We start from the raw sequence: 25231 nt of genomic DNA on the forward strand, positions 1-25231 counted from the left end.
CCTGATTCAGAGACATACAACACAGCCAATAATAAGATCTTCTTCATTGTAGCTAAACTTATGTCTAAATCGCATTTTATGCCATCACGTCAACAGCAACTTTTGGCCGCTGCAGTTTATGCTCACTTAACAGATTCTTTCTGAACCATGGGGTTTGTTCTGCCACACTTTTTGATTACAGTTGTGGTAGAACAAAGAACCCAACAGCTTTTAAACCTGTTTTTTCCTTTTGCCTGCTGTTTCTTTTTTTCAGCTGGCAGTGACCACTATCAATCACTAGCATGAGACCTTATCTTAAGAGACTTTATAGATGCTTAACTAAAGCTTGTTAAAACAGATTTCTGACATAAGGTGACTTACAAGCTTGAACACCCCATTTTTGTAATGTAATAATTGCTGTCCATGCACTGCAATTATGCTGTGGTCTTCAACAATCAAAACAGTCACTAGGAAAATAAACAAGTCTCAGGTGACATATTGATGATATACATACCAAAAAATATTAATTCTAACTATACACTGAGCAATGGACATGTCTTTGAAACTAATAATAGTACAATCACACGGTAAATATAAATAATTGCTTTATTAAGTACCAAGGTCAACTTTCCCACTTTCGACTTTTTCCTTTCTGGTCAGTATTTTTTTTTTTTTTTTGTGCACTGCACCCAAACTTCTGAAACATCTAGTGTGCTGACGTAAAAAAAAAAAAAAATCACATAATGTGCATATTAAAAAAGCAAAAGTTTATATTTTTCCTCTTTTCTATTTCATGAGTCTCAATAACAGTCCAGCTTGCTCTCCATTTTATACATACTTTTTTTTTTATTACAGTTTTGTTTCAAAAACATCCTGAGTGTTTATTTGGGCTAGTCCACTGCTATTTCCAACTGCTTCTTAACTATTTTTTCTTCTTTCTCTGCACTTCTTTGGTTTTGAACTCGGCATCAGTCTCTGAAGAAAAGGAGCATGTGTACCATAGATGCATCAAAATAATCAGGTGGCACACATGCAGTGAGATCGAACTGTAAACCGTGGATGGATAGGTGTTCCATGAAAGCTCTACCAGACCAAGAATGAGAACCCTGATATGGGAGAAAAACAAAGATGTCACATTTGTAGTACAATATCACAGGTCAAACAAAGCATACTTGCATAATAAAGTACAGTTATGTGGGTAACTAGGCACAACAGTAGACATTTACATAGGAGATCACTACTGCAGTAGCATCACTAGCTTAATGGATTTGCAGGAAGGCTGATTGTCACACTTCTGACTTTCCGAGCATTCTTTGGTTATCACTGTGTGGTCAACTCCATCCTGTTCAAAGTCTGACCAATATCCGGTACAAAGCAGGCCATGCTCACCCACTACCTTGGTTCTTTTTGGCAGAAAAAAATCATGTGTGTTTTTTTCTTGTGATAGGGTTTGGATGTACCCCACCCTATTCTTGTTTGTTCCTTTCTTGTAATAGGGTTTAGATGTACCCACCATACTTGTTGTGTGTTCCTTTTTTGTGATAGGGTTTGGATGTACCCACCCTACTTGTTGTGTGTTCCTTTCTTGTGATAGGGTTTGGATGTACCCCGCCCTACTTGCTGTGTGTGAACCACTAAGAGGCTATTCACACAGAGTCTGAGGGCTGAAGGAAATACACAGGTAATAATGACCACTCTCCCCAGCTTTGGCAAAGATTCCATCCTCCACTTTTATTTATTTAATTGATTTGATTTGTAAAACAGATAAGAGGTCCATGCACGCTCTTCAACCATGACCTGAGACACGAGGCAAAACAATTATAACAATAATTGTTAAAAATATGCACAATATAATCATGTATATATTATCTACAATGGATGAAATAAAATAGTAATGCTTGTACAGTGCAGTGTAAATATTTAAAGAGCTTGAACACATTTGTACTAAAGTTTTATCACAATATAAACAAAATGGGGGAATTGAAGTAAATGGCATAGCATATATGTAATAGAAGGTAGGGTGGCATAAGTAGATTTAGAGCATGGAAGACTATTCAAAGGGTAAATCATAAACAGAAACACAACACATGCATCATGCATATATTGGGTAACACCCTTGTTAGGGGCAAATCTGTTTACCATACTCATTGAAACATTTACAGGAGCAGGCCTTTTCTAATTAAGTTCTGAAGGTAATACGGTTTGTTTCTCAGTTGTACTAGGTAGGAGGAGTTTCTAACTACTTTTGCAACATGGTTGCCTAGGAAGACTGCTGCACTAACCTTAAATCATTTCTATTTCCTGTTTTTTTTCATTGAAAAACAATTTATATCATTTGAGTAGACCTTCTAGTAAAAGTTGCACAGTTGTATGTTGTTTAATGCAAACCATTTTCAGTAATTTTGGACATTTGACTGATTAACAAAAACAGCAGAACAGCACTTAAGAATGAATTAAATAAACAGAGATAGGTCTTTTGCTCCTATCTGCAAATTTAGCATTCCAGAATAAATGCAAACTGGTAAATTAAGCACGTCTGCACTGACAAGATTAAATTGACCATGGCTGTGATGTTTAATCCCATTTTAATGCTCATAAACTGTATGGCCCGAGATCAACCTAGTTTCTTTTTCCTCCTATTTTTGGCTGCAGTCAAACACTTAAGATTAGGCAGTAGAAAAACTACCAACTTAACTGAAGTTAGCATAATTTTAGCATACATCTCCTTTACTTCAGAGGGCAAATGTCCTCTCCAAATCTATATTATGGAGTACTAGCTAAATGCTAAGGGTAGGACCTGTTGAGTTTCTTATACTGGAATGGTCATGAAAAGAAAACCAATACAATAAAGGAGAAAAATATGCGATGAAGACTTATCATCAAGAAAAGAGAGATGAAAGAATGTTGTCTAGATATTTAAATTGATAAAAGGATGGATCTACTAAAAAAGTCTGAATAAGGAAAAATGGTAGAAAGTGCAAAAGCTGTTTTAATTAGGGTACTGCCAGTATAACCCATCAATTTAAGAAAAGATTAGACAGGTCACTTAGGAAAGGTCCGGAATGGATGCAGGAAAACGAATGGTTAAGGGTCACTAATCTGCAGTGATCCTGTAAGGACAGATAAACACAGATCATTATGAAAATTCAATATTTTTCATTTTCAGTACTAGGACATAAGGATATTAATCACTGTAATTATTGAGTCAGTCCTTAGTATAATGATTCTTCAGTTATTACTACAGGGATATCTCCTGAGTAGTTTGCTGAAATGATAATGGAAGAATATTCCATCATCTCAACAGGATAAAAGTGAATATGGAGAACCCAGTGTGGCTTGTAGTTGTTGGCACCTTGGTCACAGATGTAGACTATGATCTCTACCTATGAGTAGGAGTGTGTTGCACAAGAACATTGCTGACATATTAAAATATCTGCAGTGACTATATAACAGACTGTACAAACACAATTTCTTAAGCAATATGTACTTTTTTTAGTTCCCTAACAAAAAAAAAACATCTGCACACAGTTGACATATCTTCCAAACCTGGTTGCCTACTTTTATCTCTGAGCCACATTTCTAGCCTGCTTTGAGGCAATTACTTCCTTCCTTTCTTTGTCACACATACTGATCAAATTTAATCAAAGCTACAACAAAACATCTAAATTCAACAGCTCTATCACCTTCTGAAGGTGTACTGTTTTTGTGCATTCTTTACACAATGGGGGCTACATAAGGAATACAGGGTGGTGGTCTACAGTAATCCATGCAGGATGACCAACATTAAGGTTGCACTGATCTTGGGTTGGATGAGTAGCTACTACTGCATGGAGAAGGATGGTTGTCCACTCGGCTGCCTCAAGGACACCCTGCACCAATATGCTCTTGAAGAAGGCCACTGATCTCTCCATTGTTCTACTGCAATTGGCTTTTACCATGGTGGCCAGATATTTTATTTGCTGATTTTCTGCAAAAGAAGTGGGGCAGCCACTTCAAGAGCATTTTTTACAACTGGCATATCGTCTTTTGCTGGCTAAAAGGAGACAAACAACTGGTCCTCTTTCTTAAACTTCTTGGTTCTAACAAAGGGTCTAGCAAAGTAATATTTCAGCTGCTTGCAGATGACAAAGGAAATGTAAAACCTCAGGTTGAACAAGGAAATGCAAATTCCTTTCCGCCTTGTTCTGTGGGCTGTGAAAAAATATGGCAGCTGAATAGACTGGTTATGCTCAGTGTTGAAAATAACTTTGGCACAAAAGTGGAGTTACTGTGTTACGGGGTCAGGAGTTTAAGATGGACTTGGGTGCTAGTTCTGAAATAAGCCAGGATCAATGGCTGTTAAACAAAAGTTTGGACTCAAGGAGGAAGTTATCTGTTTTTTTTTTAGGGAGATTTACTTGCAGGACCCCTGAGTAGCAGGTAGGACTCTGTCGATAGCGCAGCATATACAGAATTGTTTCCATTTACAGAATACAGTTCTCTGGTGCTGGGTCTCCTGGCATCCTGCAAGACTTTCACAACCTCATTTGGGAACTCACTAAAGTTACCGGATCAAAATTTTAGAGTTCTCATATTTGGGTGCACCAGAATGCCTACCTGTGTTATAGGTTCATAGGTTGGTACTAGGCTATCGGCCCTAGGGCTATACAAGCCTAGCCATAACAATTCCCTGGCTATTTCTTCCCACAATATTTACTTCCCTGGACCCCTGTCTTGCAGGGTGATTGATGTGATGCTCGGGGTAAATTTCCTATCTCCCATCCAATCGTCAAGGTTCCTTTTTATTTTATTTTTTTTATTTTACATTTGTTTATCGGGATAGTCCAACTGGATATATGTCCATTTTCAGTGGAGGCCTGGGGAGAAAAGCTCCACATATAAACATTCAAAAGGTTACACAAGAAGTTAGAAAACAATTAGAATATATAAAAAAAAATAGTAATATACCTTATGTAGATTGGTTTAGAAGTGTTCCCTAGTAGGGACTCACAGTTCTCATGGACAGACATACAAAGGTTACACAAGAAGTTAAAAAACAATTAGAATATATAAAAACAAAGTGGTAATATATCTTATGTACATTGGTTTAGTAGTGTTCCCAAGTAGGGACTCACAGTTCTCATGGACAGACATAATTACAAGTAAGATTGTAACTCACAGTTAGTCCCTAGTAGGGACTCACAGTTCTCATGGACAGATGCAATTACAAGTAAGATTGGATACATAGCATGGTGATGTAGTTAGATGCTATGATAATTACTGATTATGCTATGATAATTACTGATTATGGCTATTGTTTTATAACTTAATCCGGGTTGGTACATGGGCATAGCCAGTTCAATTTGAGATACTGTTTGAGGGGTTCTTTTTGAACAGACTTTTGGAGGATTGTAGGGTTATATAGTTTGGCAAGGCATTCCAGGTTTTGCCAACAAAGTTGGTGAACAGGGATTCACCAGCTGAGTTATTAGCTTTGTGGGTTTGGACCAGTAATTTGTCGGCTGACAGTAGGGATCTCAGGTTGCTATATGGCTTAATAATATTTATAAGAGAAGGGGTATCTTTAGGGTAGTACAGAACTTTGTGCGCTATTAAGAGTTGATTGAATTAAATTAAGCTGGGTGGTTCTAGCCATTCTAGTTGTTTCAGGTTCTAGCAGTGATGGGTTCTATAGGTGGAGCCAGCAGCAAATCTGGTAATATGGTTGTAGCTATGGGACAGCTTATTTAGTTCGGTTTTATTGAGGTTTGAGAGTACAGGTGAGGCATATAAAAGAGTAGAGAGTAGGTGTGATCAGGCAATTTCAGTCTTAGCCAGTGGGGTTAAGAGTGTCTTGTTTCTATACAGTGATCCAAGCTTCTGGGTCTATATTAGAACACCGAACATTCAAAATTTCGAGTGTTCTAATATCTGAAAATATCGAAGAAACAGAAAACCAAATTTTTTCCTAGGGAAAGAATTCAGCTGTCCATTTCTGTTGCTTCGGTATTTTCAGCGCGGTCGTGGAAAGTTACGGGTCGGGTTCAGGTAAGTGTGCCATTGTGTGCACGTGAGGGTTAAGATGGGTTAGGTGAGTTAGGGTGCGGGTCATGCAGTGTGCGATTGTGTGGACGTGAGGATCAGGGCTGGGTAGGTGAGTTAGGGTCAGGGCATGGGTGAGGTGACTGTGCGATAGTGACGGACCTTAGGGTTAGGGTTTGGGTTAAGGTAAGTGGATAGTTAGTGGTGTATGTATAGTTTAGTGTAGGGTTAGGTGTAAGAGTTTAGGTGAAGATCTACTAGTGGGAGTGAAGAGTAGAAGTTTAGTTTTATTGGTGTTCAGTAGTAGGCATTGGTTGGTGAGCCAGTTCTCAATAGTGTTAAATGTATTTTGGGTTAAGATTTGTAGTTCGGATGGGGAGGTGGCTGAACAGATGAGAGTGGAATCATCTGCATATTGAATACAGGTAGCTTTAGGGGTAGCAGAGTGAAGATTATTGATAAAAATAGAGAAGAGTAGTGGGCCTAATATGGAGCCTTGAGGGACACAAGTGTGAGAGGTAGCTGACTGGAGAGTTTGCCCTGCCATAATACCGCCTGTTTTCTACCAGTTAGATAGGACTGGAACCACTGGACAGTGTACGTGTTGAGGGAAGTGGATTTTAGAGAAATAATGAGAAGTTCATGGTTGACCATGTCAAAGGCTTTTGAGAGGTCAAGGAAGAGGGCAGAGGTTAGCTTATTGTCATTTATGTTATTGTTTATGGCATTAGTAAAAGAAAGGAGGGCTGAGGTGGTGCTGTAGTATGGCTTGAAGCCATGTTGGTAGTTGGATAGTAAGTTTCTGTGTAAGGTATTGCATTAGTTGCTTGTGTATACATTTCTCCATTATTTTGGCTAGTGAGGAAAGAATGGCAATGGGTCTATAGTTGGACATGTCTATTGAGCTACCGCCTTTATGGAGTGGGATGACGTGGGATATTTTCCAAAGGGAAGGAATAGCATTTTCGGATAAGTTTCTGTTGATAAGGATAGATATGGGATATGCAATGGCATCTGCAGCTATTTGTAGGTACTCTGCAAGGAGGAGGTCAGCAGCGAGGGTGGTAGGTTTTAGTTTTTTTAGGAGAATTTTGATAAACTAGTGGATATTGGTTGGAGGCTAAATTTGGGGTGATATGTGGATAAATTAGGTGTGTGGTTTAAGTTTGTGGAGGTTAGGCGATTTGCTAGGGACTGGATTGTTTCGGTGAAACTGTTATTATAAGCGCTAGATATGGTCTCTGGGGAACTATGGGTATGGTTAGCCGGGGTTGGGCTGGTAGAATGTCCTGGATGAAGTAGTTGATTTAAGCCTGGCCAGAACATCTGGGGGATGTTTTGGTATTTTTGTAGGAGATTATGGTAGAAGCTTTTTTTATCCAGTAAAATAGATTTTTTTTGTGTCATTCCTGAATTGACGATATTTTAGATGGTCAAGTGGGGCTTTGGTTGTTCTCCAGCTGGCCCAGGCTCTGTTTCTAGCTTTGATTTTAGATTTGGTCTCTTTTGTGAGCCATGGTGTTGTGTTTGATTTAGATTTTACTGTACGTGCTGGAGCATGGGAATCAAGGATACTTAGGAATTTAGAGTTAAAGTGAGCTACAGCCTCTTCTAATGGTAGATTGTTTAGTTTTGACCAGTCAACTGTTTGCAGTTCATTTAGGAATATTGCAGTGTCAAGGTTTTTTTCTGCTTCTCACTGTTTTATATTTGGTCTGGTGAGGGTTTCCTACCTTATGTTTTATGATATAGGTTAGAAAACAGTCGCTAAGGTTGTCAGGCAGAGTGCCAGCAGTATACAATTGGGGTTGGTTGTTAACTAGGATCCAGTCCAGGATAGTTTCCCTGTTGGTTGGTTTGTTTATCCTAGTGGGAGAGGTTATGGTCTGTTTAAACCCAAATAAGTTTATAGGAGTGAGGGAGGGTTCAGAGGAGCAGGGGTGCCAGTCAGTGTTAAAGTCACCAAGAACTATGGTTTCTTGAGGATAAGTAGTGGATAGCCAGTACAGGATATCCTCTAGGGTTATTTAAGTTGTTGCCTGGCGGAATGTATCCACAGTCAATGTTTAAACATTTGTACTGGTTCATCTGTAATTTGGTTATGAGCAGTTCAGCATTGTTGAATTGGGGTGGTTGAATGGTGTCTCTGTTAACAGTTAGAGTGTTTTTGTAAAGGACTGCTATCTCACCTCCGTTCCTAGTAGCACGGTCTATATTATATCCTGGGGGTAGTATCTCATTGTCGGTAGTACTAGGTTTTAGCCATGTTTCCCTAAGACACATAATGTCTGGGGACTGGGTTTCTAGGAGGGCATGTAGGTTGGAAATCTTATTGTTAATACTTCTAATATTTAGGTGAAATGCTAGGAGGGAACTAGTGGGAGTAAAAAGGGGTAGCTTGACTGTGGGGGTTGTGGTAAGGGAGTGGAGGTTATTGGGTGTGGGTGGGCCAGGGGTGGGATGAATATCCTCGTGTGTTATAAGGTTATAGTGGCAGGATATTCTAAGCTTTAGGAGTTTGTTTATTAGTTTTATATAGTCTTTGTCTTTAGGATTGTGTTTTGTGGTTTTACAGGGGTGATATATTAATGAGGGTTGTATATTCGGTTTGCTGGGGATGGCACAGTGTTTGGTGTTATGTGTGTAGTTGTGGATATCTGTCTGACCTTGTGGGTAGTGACTACCATGGTCAATTATTTGCTGGTAGGCAGTAAGATGGTAAAATAGAAACAGTATAGACATTAGAGTAATTATTATTTTTTTACTTGTTTGCATTTTGTTGGGGGGTGGGCCAAATTTGAAGGTTGATTGTGCTAAGAGGGTGTGGAAGAATGGAAGAGAAAAAAATGGGTGTGGGGGGAGGGCTGTTCAATGAATGGATCTTCGTATGAGGGGAGTGGCTGAGCGTAGTTTAAATGTAGGAGTAGTGGGGGTGGATAGGAACTGGGGGCAGAGAGGGGAGTGGAGCAGGGCTAACACTGACTCCAAGTATTTCCCTGGGCTTATGGTATGTTAAGGTAACATTTTGGCAGTATTTAGATTTGTTTCTTTTTACACCAAACTTTTGAAGAGGGCCAAAGAGGCACTCTGCTTGACATGTATGGGCAGTCTATTCCAGAGTCTGGTGAGTCTCTGGGTCAGGAACCTATCCCTCCAGCATGTTTTGTTCATTATGATGACAAGGTTTAGATCCCTGGAGCATGTGGCTCTGAGGGATTGGGACTTCTTTAAGTGTAGCATGTCCAAAAGCTCTGGGTTTGACATGGCCTTGTATGTTAAGCAGAGATCACCTCGGAGTAGATGCTATGCCAGAGTATAGCTGGAGGTTATTTTGGATGGTCAGCATAGGGCATCTGCTTTAGGCCTGTGATTCTTTTAGTGAGGTATTTCTGCGGCCTTTCCAGTTGTTGCAGATGTCTTGAGAGGTACATACCAAATGGGGCATTGTATTCTATAATGGGTCTAATGAGGGATGAGTACAGTGGGACAATAACCTCCTTTTTTCTGGATGAAAAGCTCTTAGTGATGAGGTGTGCCACATAGAAGGATTTCTTGACTGTTGTGGCGATGTGGTTATCGAAGGCGAGACCTCTGTCCACCTGTGCCCCTAAGTCTCTTATCACACTTTCAGTGTTTAGTGTACTGCCACCTATGTGGTAATTTATGGGTACATGTTTTTTCCCAAAGGGAATAATTATACATTTCTTGGCATTGAGCTTGCGCCCATGGCTTTGGCACCAAGCATCTGTTTCTGTAAGGCCCTTTTGTAGAATATCCACATCATTTGGGGATTCAATAATGGCTCCCAGTCTGCAGTCATCTGCAAACTTTGTTAGCCAGAGTCCCTTAGTGTTGGCCTGTACTTCAGAGAAGTAGATGCCAAACAAGAGTGGTCCCAGGACTGAACCCTGAGGTACTCCACTTGTCTGGAGCTGGATTTGGAGTCGGTTACTTTTACAGTATGGGTTCTGTCAGTAAGCCAGTTGGAAACCCATCGAGTGACGTAGGGATTATGCCCTGCTTAGTAAGTTTATCTATGATTCCAGAGTGGGGGATGGGGAGGATTTATCTTTGTTTCAGAGTTGAAAACCTAGCCTCTCCTGGCCAACAAGGAGCCAACAGTGTTGAGTATTGCTTTCTCCACTACTCTGGGAATTAAGGAAAGTGGCATCTTCAACCGTGGTACACTGACTGCATCTGTGACCCATGCTTTGTGGCTTGGGAATGTGAAGCTGAAAGTTGGGCACCAGTGGTTTCCATCTGTGTGAGAAGATGCACTAACAAAAATCACCATTTTTTCCTGAGACTGTGCTGAAGTCCCAAGGATTGAATCTCCACTTGTAATTGTTGAAACAAGAGCAATTTACTGAGTATGCCAGTGCATTCTGCTCTGAAGTGATTAGCTGGCTTGATTACATAAGCCCAGGTATGTGGCTGTCTCCCATTGTAGCACGTCGAGCCTACACAGTCAATAACAGTTTGCCCCCTCCCCATGTTTATTGATAAATTGTCTGATATTGTCTATTACTATTGTTACACTGTCTGGTCCGAAAATGCTCTGGGAGGACTTTATAGCAGCAAAGACAGCAATCATTCCTTTCTCATGTTCCTGTACCAGGACCTGCTCAGCCTGAGTTACTCCAGGTGGGCCCCATATGCTGCAATTGAGGCATCCACTGTGAAGTTTGCCTTGGTAAGGGGATGGTCTTAGTGCATCATGGGATGTTGTCTACCAGCATTAAGACTGGACTGATTTTGACACATGATCTAATGCTCTCAATATTTCACTGGTCTGCATCTCATTTCCTTAAGTCAGATTGACAAAAGAGGGATTTCAGCAGGCATTTCTCTAGATTCTTTCTTTGTAAGACTCCCAAGAATACCTTCTTTCTATCTCACTGTAGGCTAGACTTAGGAATGTTCAGGGTTAATTCCAGGTAGGGTGGTGTGAACACTGTGGTCACTGCTGCCTTGAATGTAGTCTGTTTTGAGGGAGCTTGTACTATGCACTCATCAGTTAGGGACAGATGCAGACTGCCTTCATTCCCAAGTATGCACAGATTGAAGCTGGACACCTTGTGCACACTCATATTGCCACAGGGCATCCAATGTGATGTGGTGTAAATTAGCAGTGGTTGTATCACACTGCTAATATGAGGAACTGATCGTGATCTGGATGGATCAGTATATGTAGTATTCCTCAGATATAGACTGTCTTTTCTGATGTCAGGAATAGCTACCTGAAAGGTCAGCATGTTGACTTTGTTGATGACCAGAAATTTGTTTAGTATGGATAAGTGCAGAAGTGGTCTTCAGTAGCCATCTTTCTTTGGTACCTGAAGCAGCCATGAGTAGATCTTTAACCTCTTGCAGTTTTAATATTAATTCCACTGCCAGAACTGATAGCAGACTTTCCACTACATTTTACTTAAGAGCTAGCTGGTCACCCTGGAACTGATGAAATCCACATTAAGGAAGCCTAGTAAATAAGTAGTAGTCTGCCTTCTTGGGATTGATGGACCCTATTCCTTTAGAATGATATAAATGGGAGCCATTCTCTCTGAAATAAGGTCTATCACCAAACTAGGGGGAAGAAAGGGAAATAGAGGGTAGGCAGTAGACAGTATCGCCTAATCCCATCACATCTCTTGCTATGCCACACCTGCCTTTTTGTAAGAAAAAATTGACAATATGGCCAAATTCTATGCCTCCATACTTTTAAGCCACACATACCATTTTTCAAAAGCTCTTTTCTGCGTGTATTGATCTGTCCTTGTTTCTTTCCAAGTAGAAGGGTCAGTGATTATTGGTTCGGATACAGTTATAATTTAGAAAGGTCAGATGAAACATTTATTTACTTTACTTATTTATGCATTTGTTTACAGTGGTAGAGCACTGATCCATGTGGATGATTTTCCAGCTCAGTATGGGGTTTACAGCCAGATTTAAAAAAAGGATAACATAAGAAGTTGGTTACAAAGTAGTTTACATTCAGAAAAGAGCAACACAATCAAAGATATGAAACCAGTAAAAGGTTAGCAAAATGGGAAGGGTTTCTGGATGTAATTCTGGGAAGAAAAAGAGCAGATGTAGCTTTAGGGGAGTTAATTGCTGTGTCTAAGAAGTGGAGAAGGAAGGAGACAGAAAGAGAAGGTACATGAAGAGTTTCTGTGGGGTGGCAGTGAATTTTTTAGAGATGTGTCTGCTGTCTGGAATAGGCCAGACATGAAAGGAAGACCCACGTTTGGGTGGATCTGAGAGAGTGGGAGAGTGTGTGTAAGAAGTTGTGAAAAGGGAAGCTGTATTGTATCTGTAATTTTTGGCTGTTACAGTAGGTTCAATGCCTTCATGTAGGGAGCATGAAGGCTAGTGGACCTCAAAAAATTGGTAGTAGTAAGAATGCAGGGAGTGCTCTGAAATGTGTTGTGGAACAGATTAAGCAATGACACTTGTTCTAAATCAATTGCATTTGGATTGGTTGACCAGAAAGTGTTTCAGTTGTTTATGGAGATTAATGAGTGGTTATAACAATTTAATATCTTTGGGCAAGGTATCACCTACTTTAGAGGACATTATACAAAATGTATACTCTGTGTATTTCAGTTTGGCAAGTAGAGTTTGCCGATGGGATTTAGTTTAAGAAATGGACCATAGATTACAAGAAGGAAGACCTCTTTCTAGAATTCTCTGAGGAAGGGCATGCTTTTTTCCTAGTACCATTTGTTTGACAGCATATCCAGAAGGAGGGCAGCTATCTGTGTTATGTGCAATTATTTAGCTTTTGCAAGAGTGTGGCAGTGGTGTTCTTTTTAGGGGATAAGTTAATGAACTGGCAAATGTTGTTTGAGGTGGTTTATAAAGCAATACAGTTCTTTTGTAAAGCTGAAGCAATGAGGTGGGGAGACCATATTCAAACTGAGGAAGGAGGACTTCTTTCCTTATTGATTAACTAGCTGTTGGAGAGAGGAACTGGGAAATTTTTCTGGGCCTGAAGAGCAAGTTATTAAATACTGGAATTTTATTTCTGCAGTCTTTTTGCACCCTCCCATCCTTTATGTTTACACCAGGTCTAACAACTATCTTCCTTGTACCCCACAGATAATCTAGTATGCTGGGGCTAGTCATGGAACAAGGCATGTCTTCTGTCTGTGGTGGGGGGATACTTTACTTGTCACCTACTCATCTCCCCCTCTCCTGCAGTCCCAGTGATATGCTTGGAGAGTGAGCATGCAATGGAGATAAGTGGCATACTGCTCCACCACAGCACCTCACACATGTTTCCACCCTATTCCTCTCTTTAGGCATGCCTGCCATGTGCCATGCCCAACCTCTACCAGCAACAGACACTGTAGAGGTCCACAGAACACCAGTTCCTCACTGCTGCTTCTTCAGTCACCTGAGCTGCTAATTTAACCTGGGATGCCTGGGCCATATTCAGGGCTTTATCCCTCTACTCCATCAGAGTAGCTGATTTTGTACTGGATGTTAAGAAAAGCGTCTACCCAGATTCTGAGAAATCTGTAGTATGGGACTGGGACAGTTTCAATCAGTTGGTTTTGGTTGTAGAAGATGTAGGATTTGGAGACTATCTGCACATTTCTGAAGAGTACTATTTTGGTTTTCTGATGTTAAGTATTAGGTTGTTTCTGGCTAGCCATGTCACATGTTAGTGATGTTAGATCAGTTTCAAGCTGCTGTTTTATGATGGCAGGTGTGGGGCAGATCTGTAGATGACCAAGTCATCTGTGTACAGTAGAAATGGGACAGGGTGTCATCCCAAGAGAGGCTGTTAATAAAAAGATAGAACAGAAAAGAGTAAATTACTGCATCATAAGGGATGCCTTTGGAGATGTGAGCTGTGGGAGAGGATATGGGACCAACTTGTACCATAAAGACTATTCAAAACACAAAATCTTTAAACTACATAGCTGTATCAGGGTGGATGCTGACACTGGTTAGAGAGTGCAGCAGTAGAGAGTGACATGTACTTTTAAAGGATTTTGTTAGGGCAGCAAAGGTTGCCCCACTTAGTATTATCTATACTAATGAGCATGTCATCTTTCAAAGAATATTGGGTGGTTATGGCACGTCTTACAGACCAGAATCAATGGTACTAGAGACTAAGTATTCTGTAAGTTTTTATGTGGGTAGCTAACTGGATGCAGATTCTTTTTTCTAAAACATTTCCTAGGGTAGACAAGACTGAGGTGTAATATCATTGGCATAAGTAGGAATTTTAGTTTTTTGGGATTGGTCTGACTCTGGTGACTTTCCAAAATGAGTGTGTTGTGCTTTTGGTGAGACTTTTGCATAGGTGTTTTAGGATGGGCAGAAGGTTTGCTAACTGAAAGAACCAGGGGGTAAGGTTTTCTGTTCCTGTGAGGCATCTAAGAGGATACTTCCAATGGTCTCTTCTGTTTCTTTGGTTTTGATTACTTTAAAGTAGAATTGGAAGGCATCTGAGATAGGGCCAAGATCTGGGACTGAGGAAGAGGGAGGCATAGGGCACTTAGGATGGAGAGATGAGAATTCCCTTAGGGAGTTAGAGGGTATGATTTGCCTTGAGGGTATTTTGATGGATTCTGTATGAAAGAGGTCTACTGGGAGGGTCCAGCTTGTTATCTACTTATTTCCAAATGTTCCCTTTATTGTAGCTTAAGGCATTCTGAGATCTTTGTGAGTGAGTTAGCTTTCCGCCGTCTTGTGACTTTCTTAGCAAATTTGTGTAGCAGGATGTAGTGGTCTTGGTTTTCTTTGGCTGGACTGTTTTTTCCGGGTCTTTCTAGAAGCATCCACAAGTTTATACATTGATTCAAGTTCCTTTGTTACCCATTATCTTTCTAGCAGTATCCATAATTTTATACATTGATTCAAGTTCCTTTGTTAGCCATTTGTTGTGTTTTTTGGAGTATAGGGGCTAAGAAGAAAGCACACTTGTGTACACTTACAATAAATGTAGATGTTCGAGTGTATTCACTGTTGCAGTCATCACACTTGGGTTATCTGCCTGCAGGTAGCTCTCAGTCGGCCAGAATACCAGAGACTTAGTATTTCTGTGTCAGATGCTGTCGCTCCAGGACTGATGTCAGGTCGTCAGGGGTATAAAAACAGGCAGCCGATGCCATTACATCAGTTTTTCTTGCCCCAAATGTCAGGAGCCCCCCAAATAGGGAGCTAAGTTATGGTGGGGAAAACACCACCAGTAAAAAGTAAATACCAATACCAATATCCCTGAAAGTGATGAGTAATAGCCAGAGAGAGGAGAGAGAGAGAAAAACAGGGAGCTGGAGGGAGGGAAAACCAGGAATGCAATAGTGAATACCCTCGAACATCTACATTTATGACAAGTGTACACAACTGTACTAAGTTCTTCGTGTTTCACTGTTGCAGTCATCACACTTGGGTGGATTCCCAAAGCTGAAGAAGGGTGAAGGCAGTCAAGAAGAGTTAGGGCTGGCTAGTATGCCTTGCAGGACTGCTGTTGCAAAACCTGCCCTGGATTTGGAAAAGATAGGCAGGTGGTAATGCTTGGTGAAGGTGTGTACTGAACTCCAGGTAGCAGCTTCCAGGATGTCCCTGGTAGGGACTCCCCAGAGAAATGCTGTAGAGGTAGATGTTGCCCTAGTGGAATGTGTTCTGACCCCCTGAGGTGTTGGTTTCCCATGGGGTTTGTAGCAGAAATGGATGCAGTGTGCTATCCATTTGGAAATTGTTTGTTTTGAAATGGCCTTGCCCTCTGCCCCTGTTGCAAAGTTGACTAGTAACTGGTCAGATTTTCTGAAGGGCTTAGTCCTATCAAGGTAGAATCTGAGCTGTCTGTGCACGTCCAAGGAGTAAAGGATCCTTTCCCCTTTATTTTGAGGATTAGGGAAGAAAGTTGGCAAATAGACAGATTGGTTTAGAGCCACGCTGGACACCACTTTAGGCATGAAGGAAGGGTTAGTCCTGAGGGAAACCCTGTCAGCATGGAAAATAATGAAGGGTTCCACAGCCATAAGTGCTTGTACCTCAGACACTCTTCCAGCTGAAGTGGTGGCCAGAAGCAAGGCTGTCTTCCAAGAGGGGAATTTTAAGTCTGCTGATGCAGCAAGTTCAAAGGGGGGAAGCATGAGCTTTTCCAGTACAAAGTTAAGGTCCCAAGCAGGGGTGGATGCTCTCCTTGGTGGCCTTAAGTTGTTTGCCCCTCTCAGGAACTGTTTGATAAGAGGGTGCGAGAAGAAAGGTGGCTCAGTGTTGTAATGAGCCAAAATGGCTGAGGCATGGATCTTACTGGAGGAGGAGGGCAGGCCTTTGTGGAGAAGATCTGCTAAGTAATCCAGGATTAGAGGCAGGGAGGGCAGAGTTGTGTCCTCTCCTTTAGATAGAATCCAGGAGCAGAACCTTTTCCACTTCTCAGCATAGGATTTTCTTGTACTGGGTTTTCTGGCTTCAAGAATAATGTCCAGCACCTGCTTGCTTACGGTTGCTGGGGGAGAATTCAAGGAATAAGCCAGGCTGCAAGATTTAGGGTTCGCAGTTGTTGATGCAAAATCTGTCCCTCCTGCTGAGAGAGCCGGGTTGGGTTCTGGTATAGGTGCCAGGGTGGCAACGGTGACAGGCTGCGCAGGAGTGGGTACCGGTGCTGGCATGGCCAGTCCGGGGCAATCAGAATTGTCTTTGGTCTGTCCTGTCTTATCTTGAGTAATACTCTTGAGAGAAGGGGCAGAGGGAGAAAGGCGTAGACTGAGAGATTTGCCCACTGAAAAGATAGGGCATCCACTTTCCAGGACCTGCTATGATGATTCCTGGTGCAGAATTTGCTGAGCTGGTGGTTGTAGGGAGAGGCAAAGAGATCCACCTCTGGGGTCCCCCATTTCTGAATCAGAAGGTTGAAGGTTGCCACTCATGTGGGTCTAGGAGATTTCTGCTTAAGTCATCTGCCAGTGAGTTTTGTTTGCCTGGCAGGAATTGAGCTTGCAGATGGACTTGCATGTCCAAAGCAGTGTGCCACAGGGCCAAGGCTAACCTGCAGATTGGGTAGGAATGAGTTCCCTCCTACTTGTTGATGTACCACATAACTGTGGTGTTGTCCGTTTTTATTAGCAGTTGTCCTGGAAAGAGTAGGGATTTGAAAGCTATCAGGGCATTCTGCACAGCTAGCATCTCTTTTTGGTTGATGTGCAGATGAATTTGACTTGGGCTTTAGTGGCCCTGAATACATTTGCCGTCCATGTGTGCTCCTCAGACATAGTCTGATGCATCTGTGGTTAGGGTCTGGGTGGCATGGGGTTGAGAAAAGGGCAGTCCCTTGTTGTGGTAGCATGCTTCTGCCCACCAAAGGAACTCTGTCCTTAGACAGGGTATGACAGGAATACAATCTTTTGACTGGGTACCAGTTTTGATTTCTTTTCATTGATGGTGTACCCCAAGGAAGGTGTTTCACAAATGTCAGGTACTGCAACAGCAATTCCTGACTGTCAGCCTGAATCAGGCAGTCGTCCAAATATGGGAAAGTTTAGATATTTCTCTGCCTGCCATATGCAATGGCTGGAGCCAGGCATTTTGTGAAAACTCTGAGCACAGTAGATAAAGCCAAAGGGAAGTGCAGAGAACTGATAATGCATAGATCCTGCCCTGAAATGTAGATACTTCCTGCATGACTCCCTTATGTGGATGTGCAGATAAGCTTCTTTTAAGTGTAGGATGACTAACCAGGCATCCTTGGCTAGCATAGGAAGAAGCTGTTGCTGGGTAAGCATTTTGAATTTTGGTACCACCATGAAGGTGTTGAGAATTGAAAGAGCCAGAATTGGGCACCAAGAGCCCTCTATCCTGGGTACCAGGAAGAGTTTGGAGTAGACTCCTTGACCCCTCTGTTCTACTGGAACAGGCTGAATAGCTCTGATATTGAGAAGGGAAGTTACTTGGCTTTGAACCTCTGCCCACTGGTTTGGAGGAAGGTCTGGAAACCTGCTTGGGGTTGGCAGTGAATGGAAATAAAATTTGTACCCCAGAGATGCAATGTTGAGGACCCACCGGTCCTGTGTGATGGACATCCAATTTTTTGTATGAAGGGCAAGTTTTCCTCCTAGGTGCACAAGCAATTCAGCAGGGCTGGGGAGTGGAGTAAAGAAGTCATTGTGAGTTTTTTCCTTAAGGAGGTGGCTTACCACTCCCTGCTTTAGGGGTGGGGGAACTCCACTGCATAGATCTCTGCATACCCTGAGACTGTAGTCTGGGTGGTCTGTTTCCCCTGGGTCTGGTTTGAGAAGGCCTGGAGGGGGCTGGAAAGGACCAGTGTTTGGAAGAGCAATACCTACTGAATCTAGGGGGTTGCACTTGTAAGAATTTTTTGACAGTCTGCATAGACTTAGCTTTTTCTTCCATCTTTTTAAGAACCTCTTCTGCTTTGGTGCCAAACAAACTGTCCTTGTCCAAAGAAGCGTCTAGTAACTTTGATTTGACATTGTCTGACAAGGTCTGCTCCTTGATCCAAGCATGTCTTCTCAGTACAGATCCAGTGACTGCTGCCCGGCAAGATGCTTCTAGGGCATCAAAGCCACATGGCAAAGTATGCTTACTTGACTTGGCTTGCAGAGTGCTTAAGCTCCTGCAGTGCTTTATTTTCTGCACAGTCTGTAAAAGTTGCCTCTTTTTGTTTAATAAGTTACACAATATGCTGCTGGTACTTCAGCATGTGAAACTGACAATTCAATGCCCTAATAGCAAGAGTTGCAGAGATATATACCTTCTTACCCCATCTGTCCAAAGCTCTGGAATCCCTGTTCGAAGGGATGGGATTCTTGGCTGTAGTAGCCACGATACCTTTAGGCCCCTGGGAAATGATCTCTGGGTCAGCAATAGGATTCTTGAAAAGAAATTTGTGAGTGTCAGGTACTCTGTAGTACCTGTCTGGTTTCCTAGGGGCAGGAGGTAAAGTGTCAGGAGTAAGACTGGATTCCATAAAAACATCAACAATATCCAGGACAGGGGGTATTGCTAGAGGCAACTCTAGGAATTCTCTGAGTCTCTTTTTGGACTGAGGATAGTCTTGGCATTCCCAGTAGAAATGCTCTGTTAAGGTATGCAAGGTTTCACCAAAAGAAAAATCCTTTGGAGGGGAGGCAGAGGGAATGGATTCCTCTGCATCTGAATCCTCATAAGCAGATAAGGGCATGTCTTCATAATCAGAAATCTCAGAGTCATCGGACTCCTGGTCTGTAGAAGCTGTAGGGGACTGGTCTCATTTTCTCTTAGCAGGGGAAGGCTGACTTCCCCTAATCAGCGTAATAAGGTCTTCTGCCATTCTAAGCATTTGTTTTTGTGGCATGGGAACAAGTGCATGCGGTTTGGTTGTCAGTTTTCTAGGTGTAGTGCGTACTCTGGGCCTAAGAAACTCTGTAGTTTTGGTAAAAAAGAAGTTGTCAGTTTGAGTCGAACATCGGTTGAGTGAAGAACTGCCTCAGAAGCCAGTGCCTGCACAGAGGCTCTGAACCCATCCAAGGTAGAGACATCCGCAGCTGCCACAGTCCAAGAAGAGTCTCACAGCATACCGGACTCCGAATGGGTCTCGGTAGAGGCCTGCGAATCCACTGAAGTGGGCATCAGGGGCTGCCAAAGCACCTCACTGAGTACCGGTGGACTGGTGACTAGCTTAACGGAAGCATCATCAGCAGCTTTGGACCTATGTGGTCTGTCTCTGTCTTTATCTTTACATTTATTCGGAATATCGGTAGTCAGATAGCTTGCCGGAGCCACTTCAGAATACAGAGATCAAAAGCAAAATAATTTAGTGACAAAGAGAGCCTGACGATGAATGGTTTGGGCAGTAAACAAAGCACAAAACTGACAGCGAGGTACGTCGTGGTCTGGGCCAGGTGATGCAGTAAGAATGAAAATCTCTGTGAGGTATTTGCTTTCCACAGGCAAGACAACGGTGAACTTTTTTTGACATCGGTTAGAGCAAGAAAAAAGGATCCCCAATGGGGTACTTAGCTTTAGAAGACTTTAGGATTATTCAATTCATAAATGAAAATTCAGGTAGCAGCCGACCGGCAATTGTGAACTGCTTCTGCTTCGGGCTCCTCGGCAAGAAAGACTGGGGTAATAGCATCGGCTGCCTGTTTTTATACCCCTAACGACCTGACGTCAGTCCTGGACGACAGCATCCGATGCAGAAATACTAAGTCTCTGGTATTCGGGCTAAGGGCTACCTGCAGGTAGATAACCCAAGTGTGAAGACTGCAACAGTGAAACACGAAGAACTTGCATATGTCTTGAGGAGAAATGAGAAGGTCATTGAAGCACCTAATTCTAGGTCACTAAAATTTAAGACTTCTTCCCAGTGGATTACAGAAAGTTTTGCTTTCAGTTTTTGGGTCTACTCTTCAGTCTTTGAGAGGAAAGTTGAGGTGGTTGTTTTATGATGGGAGAGGTAGGATGTTAAGTGACACTGCCCTGTGTGCTTTATTGAGGATGGTAGGATGATGGTTTTATGGAAGACAGAGAGTTAATTTGTGAATGTTCATAAGAGATCACGGTTTCCAGAATGTAGGTTTGGTCTGGTAAAATCTTGAATAAGTATGGGTAAGCTAACGTATATAAGAAAGTCAATGATGTCAATAGTTTTTCGCATTAAGAAGGTTAATGCTGATGTCCCCAAGATGTGCAGGATTTTAAATGGACTGTTACTTCAAATATGTGAAGGATCAGTGTTTTAAAATTTGGACGGTTGGATAGAAGCAGGAAGGTATTCAACTACTGACGTTAGTGTGCAATGGTTGCTAGGGGTGATAGTGAATGTGTTCCATTTGAAGTCATCATTACCTGTGCAGTTCTGATTTTGGGATTTTGGCTGTATGTCTTCTTTAATAATGAATAAGGTTTCACTGCCTGATCTGTTCCTTAGTCTCACATTGAAAATTCAAATAAACTTTGGGAAGTGGAACTTAAGGCTGAGAATGTCATGTTTAAGCCATGATTCTGTGATAACCACTATGTCTATGCTTTTTGTAATGGTAAAGGAGTGGAGTTGTTCTAGCTTATTTAAAATGGTAACCGCCTTAATCATGGCACTAGAGAGAGTTTTTAGTAAGTTGTGCTGTTGGCCAAGGTTTGAGTCTATATAGCTTCAAAAAAGTAGGATTTGGTTGAGTTATATTAGTTTGATGGAGAAGTACTGGAATTTCTTTCAAGAGGGAAGGAGTATTATTTTAGTTTATTAGCATGTGAGGTTTGGATTGCTGTAGTTTGCTAGGAGGAATACCTGGAGGGGTGCTTTGGAAAGTGGTGTTATTGCTGAAGTGGTGCAAGTGTGTCTGAAACAGAAAGACTGGAAGTCAAGGACTATTAGTGACCACCTCCACACTTTTATCCAGCTCATCCTCCAAATACTTAAAGACTACGTATAACGGAGGCACACAAACCAACTACTCGTGCAGCAAAGCATCTAACAAATGTACCTTAATGTATTCAAGTTACGGCAGCCTCCTGAGCACTGTCACAGATATCACCTCCATTCTGCTAAATCCACTGCATCATATCGACATTTCATATTGTACTGACAGACATTGAAAGTTGTCAGGGTAAACTTAGAAATTTTATCTCAGGTTCTCTTCTGGTACATCCCGCAGCATGTCCTTAAATTGTTTTACGGCTTCTCCTTGGTACCTCAGCATGTACATCTGGCCGATTATCACCTTTATGTTGAAACGAATGGCTGAAGTGTATATCTCCTAACCAAACCAATCCAAGACCAGATGTTCTGCGTCATCTAAAAATGTTTTAACACCCAGGTCCAATACAAAATTTTTAGATGCTTCCATCAACATAGGTTGGATTGAGCATTTTTGTAGATATATTTACATCCCTCCTGTACCCGCTAAATCTGATTTGGGGTGATGGACATCTGGAAGCCAGGGTTTTATGATACAAAAAGTACAGTTTTGTACCTACCATAAATGTAGATGTTCGAGGATCCACATTGCTGCAGTCCTAACAATTGGGTAGTCCACTGTCCAGTCGGCCCGAATACCAAAGTATAAGGCTGACGTCGGTCAGGGCGCATTAGACTGATGTCAGTACGTCAGGGTACTAATGCGCATGACCGACGCCATATCATCAGTCTTTTCTTGCCCCAGATGTCAGAAGACCCTAAAAAGACAAGGCCCAATATACCTGCACCAAAAATATGTACAATATATACAAAAATATCAGCATAAAACCTCACCTACACAACCACCCCTAAACACAGAGGGGAAGGAGGGAGGGTAAATTGGACTGCAGCAATGTGGATCCTCGAACATCTACATTTATGGTAGGTACAAAACTGTACTATGTTCTTCGTTCCACATTGCTGCAGTCCTAACAATTGGGTAGAATCCCAAAGCAGAGGTAAGGGAGGCTGGCAAATCATAAAGAAGCAGGAGCTGACAACATGCCTTGCAATATAGCTGTGGCAAAACCAGCCCTGGACTTAGAGTAGAGAGGAAGGAGATAATGCTTAGAGAAAGTATGCACTGAACTCCAAGTAGCTGCCTCCAAAATATCCTTAGTTGCCACCCCCCTTAGAAATGCTGTTGAAGTGGCAGTAGCCCTAGTGGAATGAGGCCTAATCCCAGCTGGAATCTCCTTGCCATGATGGGAATAACAAAATGCAATGCAAAACCCAATCCACCTAGAAATAGTTTGTTTTGACACAGGCTTGCCCTGCGAACTCAAAGCAAAAGAAACAAACAACTGCTGAGACTGCCTAGAATCCTTAGTCCTGCTCAAATAATAACGCAATTGCCTGTGCACATCTAAAGTGTGCAAAATCTTTTCCCCTTTATTTTGGGGGTCTGCATAAAAAGTAGGCAAATGAATAGTTTGGTTTAAAGCCACACTAGAAACCACCTTAGGCATAAAAGAAGGATTAGTACGTAATGATACCCTATCCTTATGGAAAATCAAAAAGGGCTCTACTGCCATAAGGGCCTGCAACTCAGACACCCTTCTTGCAGAAGTAATAGCCAATAGAAAAGCAGTCTTCCATGACAAGTATTTCAATTCAGCAGTAGCTGCAGGCTCAAAAGGTTGTAGAGTAAGTTTTCCAACACAAAATTGAGATCCCAAGCAGGAGTAGGAGCTCACGTGGGGTCTTATATTCTTTGCCCCTCTAAGAAACTGCTTGAACAAAGGATGCGAAAACAATGGTGGGTCACAGTCATAGTGAGCTGAAATTGCTGCAGCATGAATCTTAATGGAAGAGAAGGACAAACCTTTGTCCAATAACTCAGTAAGATATTGAAGAGCCACACTCAAATTAGGCTCAGAAATCTCCAAATTCTTTGCTGTACTCCAAAATAAAAATCTCTTCCATTTTTCTGCGTACACTTTCCTTGTACTAGGTCTTCTAGCTTCCATAATCACATTTAAAACTTGTTGAGGAAGTTGAGACCTGCTGCCTTTCAAAACAGAATATGCCAGGCTGTTAGATGAAGAGTTTGAAGCTTGACATTGAGCAGATGACCGTCCCTCTGAGACAATAGGTGTGGAATCAAGGGTAAAGGCCATGGAGGCTTCCTTACCAGACTCCTCAGTAATGGGTACCAGTGCTGCCGAGGCCAGTCTGGAGCTATTAAAATCATCCTTGGCTTGTCTTGTCTGACCTTTAAGAGCACCTTTGGAAGAAGAGGCAGAGGTGGAAAGGCATACACATGAAGATTTTTCCAACTGAAAGACAGAGCATCCACTTTCCAAGCTGTGTGATGAAACCCCTTTGTGCAAAACTTTGGCAGCTGGTGGTTTAGTGGAGAAGCGAACAGATCTATGTCTGGAGTTCGCCAGGACACTGTCAATTTCTGAAATACATGAAGATCCAGTTTCCACTCGTGGGGATCCATGATTTGTCTGCTTAACACATCTGCTAAGGAGTTCTGTGCTCCCAGCAGAAACCTTGCCTGAAGAGTTAGTTGCAAGCTGAGCGCAGTCTCCCATAAAATCATTGCTTGCCTGCATAGAGGATAAGAATGTGTTCCCCTTGTTTGTTGATGTACCACATGACAGTTGTGTTGTCTGTTAGAATCAACACCTGCCCTGGAAGAAGTAACTCCTTGAAAGCCATTAATGCAAACTGGACTGCTAACATCTCCTTCATGTTGATATGTAGATGCTGTAGTCTGGCAGGCCACTTGTCTTGTATCCACTTTCCATTTAGATGAGCTCCCCAAGCAATGTCCGAGGCATCTGTCGTTAAAATCTGACTCGCCTCTGGCCGGGTCATAGAGAGTCCCTTGTTTAGGTGACATTCCTGAGCCCACCACAAAAATTCTTTTTGAAGGCAAGGTATTATTTGAATGACAGTGTCCAAATCCTGGCAGTGCTGTGTCCATACATTTTTGAGATACCATTGTAGCTTCCTCATATGCAGTTTGGCATTGGGAAGCACCAGAATACAAGATGCCATGAACCCTAATGCTTGAAGGACTGTCCTTGCAGTCAGCACGGACTGATGAGATAGTTGATGGAAGTAAAGTGATAGACTCTGTTGTTTGTCCGGGGTTAAAAAGGCCATCTGGGCTGCTGTATTCAGTCTCACACCCAGAAAGCACATGTCTTGAGAGGGTACTAGACTGGACTTTATTTCGTTCACAGAATACCCTAGGCATCTTAGCACTGCTATAACATGTTCCAGATGCTGTAGAAGGTCTTCCTTTCCTTGAGCCAGAATCAGGCAGTCGTCCAAGTAAGGATAGATTTGAATTCCTTGCAGCCTGAAGTAAGCTATCACTGGAGCCAGAACCTTTGTGAATACTCTGGGCTCAGTAGATAAGCCAAAGGGCAATGCAGAGAACTGATAATGAGAATTTCCAGCTCGAAAACGCAGATACTTCCTGCAACTTAGTCTTATAGGCACATGAAGGTAAGCTTCCTTGAGATCTAAAGTTACCATCCAGTGATCTTTGCCCAGCAGAGGTAAAAGCTGTTGTAACGTCAACATCTTGAACTTGGGAATGTCCAGATAAGTGTTGAGGATAGATAAATCCAAAATTGGTCTCCACGTGTTCCCCTTCTTTGGTACTAGGAACAGGCGAGAATAAAATCCTAGGCCCCTTTCTGATACAGGGACTGGCTGAATGGCCCCTATTTGGAGTAACTGAGAAATTTGCTTGTGAGCCTCTTTCCTTTGTGGAGGAGGAACGTCTGGCATGCCTTTGAAAGGGGGCAATGTATGGAAATAAAACCTGTAACCGTGGTGAATGATATCCAACAC

At 42.1% G+C, this 25231-nt stretch overlaps 1 protein-coding gene across 2 annotated transcripts in view; it reads right to left on the reverse strand.

The window, feature by feature from the left end:
• Positions 1-571: 571 nt before the first annotated feature.
• Positions 572-25231, reverse strand: part of ALG3 (ALG3 alpha-1,3- mannosyltransferase) — a 526609-nt gene continuing 501949 nt past the window's right edge. For both annotated transcript variants that reach the window (XM_044070631.1, XM_044070632.1), the window contains exon 9: positions 572-1085. In XM_044070631.1, coding sequence (XP_043926566.1) covers positions 902-1085 — 184 coding nt within the window. In that variant the 3' untranslated portion in view covers positions 572-901. The remainder of the gene's footprint in view (positions 1086-25231) is intronic.

This window comes from Protopterus annectens, chromosome 4.part1 (genome assembly GCF_019279795.1).
Source record: "Protopterus annectens isolate FY-2018-M chromosome 4.part1, PAN1.0, whole genome shotgun sequence".
Lineage (NCBI taxonomy): Eukaryota > Metazoa > Chordata > Ceratodontiformes > Protopteridae > Protopterus > Protopterus annectens.